Genomic DNA, 7,675 nt, shown 5'->3' with positions numbered 1-7,675 from the left:
AGTCTGTGCCTTCTCAGTCTGGCTTGCTGAGATGATCCTCGAGACAGACGTCTACTCTGCTGTGTAGCTGCACATGGCCGTGTGTGCGCATGTGTTATTTGTCTGTGTAAGTGTGTGTGTATGCATGTTGGAGAGCAGAGGGTGAAAAGGAGAATCCACATAGAGAGAATTACTTCATAGGTGATCAACTCTTGCCCTGGGTGCCACCAGACTTTTTTTTGTTTGTTGTTTTTTTAATCCTTTTTTGAATTTGTGTTTCGGCACCGTCTCCTCTTCCTTCCTTCACGTTTGAAACAGAAAAAGATCCTTGATCAAGCACCGCATCATAGCCACCGTCCTTTTAGGCTTTCAGCAGGGCTGCCAGTGTAAACATGATCCCCCTTTTTCAGTGAGCTCAGAATACTGCCTCAACAGACAGGCGGACACAGGAAAAAAGTTCCGATGACAACAACATTAACAATAACAACAACGACGACGACAAAAAAAAACAAAAAGAAAAAAAAAAAAAAAAAAGACTACAAATAACGATGGCTGTAGTTGTGGAGATATGCAGGTTAAGGGGAAGAAAACAAAAGAAATTAAAACACTGACAGCTACCATTCAGGAGCATTTCCTGGGGCAGGGAGCAGTTAGGGCAGTATGGATCCTTAGTGCAATGAATGCCAGAGGAGCAGCCAGCTGTGCAGCCTCGACGTTCATACAGTCGCTCGCTCTGGAAGGTGTGGCCAACCGGCTAGTCGGCGGGCTGAAAGAGAGGTCCAGTGGGCTTCGTCAGCTCTCGCCAGGAGGAAAAATAAGGGCAGACATTATGCTTCTAGTCACATAGATTCACTCACACACGCGTCCATACATACTTTATACTCTGTAAAACTACTACGGCTAAAGCCTGGGAGGGGAAGAGAGAGAGAGAGTCCGGTCCAGAACGTGTTCTGGAGGAGTCCTGAGCCTCATTTTCGTTAACTTTGAATAAAAAGTTATGTACGTGTGAGCGTCTATGTGTATGAGGACGTGTAAACATCAAAATGTGAGTCGTGACGAGTGCGAGAGATTATTCTGCTAGGCCGTTGGAGCGAGTGTGTGGTGTTAGGGCTGTGTGTTAAGTTAACTATGCCTGTGAACAGTCTCATATCGTATGGGCTTCTGTAATCTGTGTGTCTGTGTACTTGTCTTCATATGTTTACTGTTTCCGGTTAAGTCTCTCCACTGTTGCAAATGTACATTCATCCATCGTGGGGGGGGGGGCATGTATGACGCTGGGCCACACACCAACCGATCCTGAGGCTTTTCCAGTGGTCCGATTAAGACTCTCGCCTCATCAGCGCACTCAAAATAAACAGCAGTAGAGGTACTGGAGGACGCTGTACCAAATGTAGCCGGAGACAAAAGCAAACAACTGGATGATGCACAGCCACACAGGGTCAAGGGTCATCTGCCGGGAAACAGCCTCCTTGTGTCCTTCTGGAGTGGGGAATGATCCTGTTTAGAAACGGATAAATACAAACTTGTCAGCAATTTTCCTCTTACGGAGATTTCTCAGTCTTTGATGCCACAGAGGTTGTGGTGATTTAAAGTTGAACTGAAATTAAAATTTATTTTGGCTTAGAAATCTTAGAAATTCAATGTGTTCAACGCATCACCCCCCACTGCTGGCTACTTTAGCTCTGTTATGTATATTGAGTGTTTAATTAACAAGTGGTACCAGATGCAATTCGTAAAGCTGTAAAACTCCTTTTAAATTATTATCATTTCTTATTATTTAACTTTATCAATGATTGCTTTGCAACCATGTTGGTGACACTTCTGTGGAAGATAACGACGCTGCGGAAAATCCTCCAACTTCAATTACAACCAGGAGACTGATGTGAATGGTTATTCTGATCTGGTAGCTTGTAAATAAAGATTACAACATTAGTTTAAATGTCCTGAGAGACAACACTGAGCAGGCGTGGCAATAACATGAATAAAAAGAGGCGTTTAGAGGGAGTAAGTGCTAACTGATGCCACCAAATGCAGAATGCTGTGAGGGGACAGACAGCCTCAACAGTTCATAGGCAAAAAAAAAACTTTTGTTTTTGTTCATACACCTAACTGGGCAATAATATGCTATTTACTATATAGTGCATTACGATTACTACCTGTCATTTATTGAGCCTCTCTGAGCGAGTTTATCTTTCCACTACACGAAGCCCTCCAACATGCCACAACTGAACGAAGTGAGCAGCGTCCATGGCATGAACATTTCAGAGATGAGAAGACGACTGCTGCAACTCAAACTTATTGTAAGCAAGTGTCTGAAATTTAATTTTACTGCCCACTCCTGAGTAAACTACTGTTTGTATTATATAAGGATCAGTGAATGAGGAAATGAGGGACTGATTTCCACAATGTCCACAAGCAGTTTCTTGCCTCTTTTGAATAATAGAGAAAATATGTGCGATAGCTGCACTGTTATTATGTTTATTATTTCAGTTTGACTTGAAAGAGAGACAGACCTGTGTCGTAGAAATGGGCCAGCAACTCTTCCTTCTCCACAAACCTCTGATACAGCCAATCAGTCAGGGCCTCTGCCTCCACAGGAACCTCTTTTATTGGGTACATCCTGAAGGAAAAGAGAGACAGACAGACAGGGAGAGTGATGAGAAACACACACACACACACACACACACACACACACAGAGGATAACTGAAGTCTCTCTCAGCAGAAACTGTCTGCATTGATCCGTCGCGGAAGCTGCAGTCCAAACCCAGGGTGTCAGCGATGGTCCCCGAGCAGAGCAGCCTACTTCAAACCACAGTCTATTACAGCAAGTCTGTCTTTGCTGTACCTTCAGCTTGTTTTAGGGATTCATTAGTTTGGCAAGCTCATCAGAGTGTCACAGGGAGACAGAAGTGCTGAGGGGGACCCCTGACAGGACACAAGACAGGTCTGCAGCTCCACAAAGCGGCTGTTAGAAGTGAGTGGGAAGACGAGACCGACAAATTAGATCGAAAAAGTTAAATCAGTTTTGCTGTCAAGCAAGGGAGAAATCACATCTCCAAACCAGCACCGGCCTCACGGAGCTGAAATATCATTAAACCGTGACGAGGCGTAAAGTGGTCATGCTTTCAGCGTTTTGAAATCAGACGCAGTGTTTTACGTGTGGGGGGGCGCTGTGATGGTACAGCAAGACTCCAACTGCAAAAAATATCCATCGTAACTTTCCAGAGCCCATGTATTGATAAATTGACTGATTGAGATGACAGATTGTATTTGTTAGAAATATTCTGAAAAGATGTCAGCAATATCACGTTTTATATCTCTGGTTGTTTATAACTTAACCTGTATTTCTTTTTGTAAAGAGTGCTGTTTAACCTCCTAGGACCTGGCGTCCACATATGTGGACCTCACATTTTGGGTTCTCTAGACCACAATACTAACTTTTTCTCAACAAGGGCCTGGTGACCACATATGAGGATATTATACTGCCACTCAGTAATTGAAATTTAAAACTAATGTCCTCATATGTGGACATCATTTTTCTCAGGTCCCAATCAGCCTAAATAGCAAAGAGAAATTAAAAATGCACGCCATGCAAGAGTTTGAGTCTTAGGAGGTTAAGCAAAGTAGGAATTATACAGTTGCTTTGTTTATTTATCCAATCACATATGAGAAACAGTGTCCGCTGCACTGGCTGACATTGTGAAAACAGTAGGAGGCTTATAAAAAAAAAAAATAAAAATAAAAAAAAGGGTCACTTTTACAGGCCATGATGAGAGTGCTGATGAAATCTTGTTTTTAGCCAGAAGGGGTCCCTAGTAGGCCGCACTCCCACACAGGCAGCTCCTGGTCACCTTCAAATAGAGGTTACAGTCTCCTCCCTCAGACATGCATTTCCTCTGCACTCAAGGCTTGCTCAATATTCCCGACTGGATAACGTCCAGAGTAACAGTACGTCTGTGCCTATGAGGAAAGCTTCTGTAAGAGGGAAGTAATAAGTGATACAGTATTGATCAGTAGAGTGTTCAATATGTATTAGAACGCAATCTAAGGGGAGACAGTTCTCCTGTAAAAAAAAAGAAAAGATGTCTTTACTTTTAGATGAGGACAGGCATGTTTCTTCTGCTACGCTGCAGGTACAAACGAATGATGATGAGTTACAGACAATCTCCAACCTCAGTCACTGCAGCTACATGAACCACAACTCTCACGATTGCCTCAATAAAAATGTCATTAATACGAAACTAGAAAATAATCAAGAGTGTTAAATGAGTTTCTGAACGAGTCTTTATTCTGATTCTGAGTGGGATAAAAGTGAGCTAAAGGGACTCGTTCAGACAGAAAATTAATCAGCAACTCAAATGTCCATTATTATTTGCTGCTAATCTTTTTCAGATACGACAGTAAACTGAATATCTTTGGGTTTTGGACTGTCCCCTTCATCTCTGTGAGAATAGAACAGGCTTTTTTCCTGACCTTTTATTTATGAAATAATTAATTGTCGAATCAAGAAAATACTTGGCAGCTTAAGTGAGAATGAAAATCACCATAAAAGTACAGAACCGAAATGAAAATGAACGTGCAGCTATGTGGATGATTATATAATCATTTTTGTAATTTCTTGAAGCAAAAAAAGTGAAATATTTGCTGCTTCAAGCTCCTCAGACGTCAGGATTTGATGCCCCTCTCTATCTTATATTAACGTTAAGTAAATATCTTTGGGTTTTGGATTTTTGGTCAGATAAAATAAGGAATGTTAAGACTCCCCATTTTATTGACATAATGATGAACTGATTAATTAAAAAAAAAAATCTGAAAATGAATTGATAATGAAAATAATCATGAGCTGCAGCCCTAATTTCAACAAAAATATATTCAGGATGATTATAATGATCAATATAATGTAAATACAAAGTAATCACAATAAACACTCACATGACAATTTCAATTGTGTTGAACAGATACTAATAAAGTTTAACCCTTTGATTATTGACATTTCTTTTGAAATGAGCCCGTACCGTCTGGGTCTACGTTAAGCATTTTTATTCTCACTGAGCACATATGCTGAATATTATTAATGTAACATTAGTGCAGATAGACAAACATTGGTCTGAAGCCATCTGTGTGACCATATCAGGAAAAGGCTTGGCATTCTTGTTCCACAGATCAGAAGAGCAGGAGCTGATGATTCAACACAGACTTCCTGTTGGTTTGTATATTTTAGGTGCATATCTATGGACACTTTTCCTCATTATCCAGCAGTTCAGTGTGTGAGTGCTGCTCTGTGGCAAGTCTGAACAAGGTCCTGTTTAAATAGAGCAACTTTTATGTCCCAAGCGGCATGAAACTCCTGTTAAATTCAAGATAAAATTGACTAAAATCAACCACTTTCATCTGTGAAAGGTTCTAATTAAGCTGAATTTTTGAAGATAAAAAAAGCTTTTGACCAACAGCTACACCAGCCACCCCCCCCCGAGCAGCTCAGGCTGCCCAAAACTGGTGCTAAGCTGCTGTGGCCACCTGATAAGGTGATTAGAGGTCAAAGCAAGACGTTCCACGAAAGCTTCTCCTACTGTGTCTGTGAATATCAGGTATCTTGTGTGTTACTGATGTGCCATAGGAACCAACCACTCACACTGATGCTTTTCAAACCACTGAGGAAAAAGAATGAGTTCAGGAAGAGGCTGAGAATAATAGACACCATCAGTACCCTCTAATAATAAGACTGGTGAGATAATATGTGGACAGAAAGCAGCAATTAAAGCAAAGGATAAATCAAACAAGTCACCACTACAACAATAAAAGCAGTGTTTTCCTGTAACTGCCTTCTAGTTGTAGTGATACGTGGTAATTTGTGGTTTTGGCTGCACATGCAGCTCCCATTACCAGTTTATTTTTGGGGTGTAAAATTTAGCAATTTTTTTTCACAGTAATTATCATAGTGGTGGTGTCATTAAATATAAGTGCATGAATGAAATATGATTAAAGCTAACATGTGTGAGCCTTGAGAGTTTTTCACACCTGCTCCAGTATAGGACGCCTATATAGATCCTCTCTGCTCAGAAATGTAAACGATAGCTCTGCAACTCTGGCAGAGGAGAAAAGGAACTGGCTTGCGCCGCTTATCGGAGGGTTTGTGCATTGTGGGCCTCTGGTAGCAGGTGGCTACCACGGCGCTTTCATGGACCTGAAATATTCATGCAGAAATCAGGATTTTTCCGTGTCTGCAAAGGCTGCTGAGGTTTGGAGGAGGCGCTGATGATTCAGATCCACAGGAAATCAACACAACAGCTCAGATAGAGGGATGTTGTTTTTTTCTCCCCTTATCTGCTGCTTTCACTGGTTTAAGAGCCAGGTTCACTTGGAAAGTGTCAGTAGCCACATCTGCAAAAGTGGCTTCACATTAACCACTTGCAGCTATAATCGAAACAGCACGAAGGGAGTTCACAGTGTTCATTTCCTGCCAGAAAACACCTGACTCTGCATCTCTAGACATTACCAATGACACTGTCTTGCTCCAGTCCTGTGGATGATTTCTGATTGTGGCTGCATTTTTTTCATTATCAATTAATCTCTCCATTATTTGTGCCACATTAAACGTGATTATACGTGTCAGCAAAAATGTAAATGTCTTACATAATATCATATATGACAAATAAAAGCATTCAATCCTCATAGTTCAGAAACAATGATTAAAACGATTAAATGAACAATTAACTCACTTTCCATTATCTTTAAACAGAATATTAAAGAATGTAATATTATATTATACTTGCATCAATTACTAGCTTGATGAAAAACTAATGACTACAATGAAAAGCACAATTAACAAAAAGACTCTACACTTTTTAATAAACCGTTAGTAACAGTCCACAATACACACAAAGTTAGAAGAAGTCTTCCTCAGTGTGTGTGATATTAGTTTAATAATAACAATATATGCTACACAAAATAAACTAGCTATACATTTTTCAAGGTCTTAAATTTAGGTGACAAGTTATCCTTTCAGCATGTGCAGACAGTTCTCTGGATGTGGTGCAGATGCCAGGACTCCACTGGCTGCTGATATGTAGCAGGTTGTACTGAAGTTCAAGCTGCGGCCAACATCAGCGATCTCGTTTTTGCTCACAGAAAACAAACGGACTTTGATCAATCAGTTTAACATCTCGCCTGCGGTGAGATGAACAGTCGCTAGCAATGCGTGTGTGTGAAAAATGGAAACATTGCTCTACAGTGTCAATACTGCGCTGAATGAAGAGAGACGGCGTACGGCTGCATGTGTAACAGTGTACAGTAGCGATGGAGGCGACAGTGGTAGTGGTGGTGGTGAGGAACTGGTGGTGATGTGCTGGAGTGAGGCCACGGCAGCTCTCTCATTTCCACCCTAACCCACTTGGCACCGGCCCGCTTGTTAACCTGACACCCTGGCGCAGAGACAGACAGCTGGGGGAGAGCTGCAGTTTCTCCTGTCAATACCCTTCAACATCAGACTTTTACCATGTCTTGACCTGCGCTACATGAAAACAGATGAGTTTGAAGAATCGATAACAAACAAAAATCTCAAATTTAGTTAACGGATTTTAATTACAGCTGTTATTTTTATGGCAGATAGAAAAAAGGAGACAAAAAAAAAGACAAATTAGGGTTACAAACAGTGTGAATAAGAAGCTCTTGATCCTCTGTTTTCACCGCCTTGTA

General features: G+C 41.1%; 1 protein-coding gene across 2 annotated transcripts in view; it reads right to left on the bottom strand.

Annotated features, from left to right (window-relative positions):
- Positions 1-7: 7 nt before the first annotated feature.
- Positions 8-7,675, bottom strand: part of lpgat1 (lysophosphatidylglycerol acyltransferase 1) — a 47,308-nt gene continuing 39,640 nt past the window's right edge. For both annotated transcript variants that reach the window (XM_023414897.2, XM_023414898.2), the window contains exons 7-8: positions 2,493-2,599; positions 8-1,476 (exon numbers count right to left, since the gene is read on the bottom strand). In XM_023414897.2, coding sequence (XP_023270665.1) covers positions 1,325-1,476; positions 2,493-2,599 — 259 coding nt within the window. In that variant the 3' untranslated portion in view covers positions 8-1,324. The remainder of the gene's footprint in view (positions 1,477-2,492; positions 2,600-7,675) is intronic.

Source organism: Seriola lalandi, unplaced genomic scaffold (assembly GCF_002814215.2).
Source record: "Seriola lalandi dorsalis isolate HSWRI2012SDOR001 ecotype SW California unplaced genomic scaffold, Sedor1 jcf7180002054544, whole genome shotgun sequence".
Lineage (NCBI taxonomy): Eukaryota > Metazoa > Chordata > Actinopteri > Carangiformes > Carangidae > Seriola > Seriola lalandi.
This window is presented reverse-complemented; position numbering and strand designations above follow the sequence as displayed.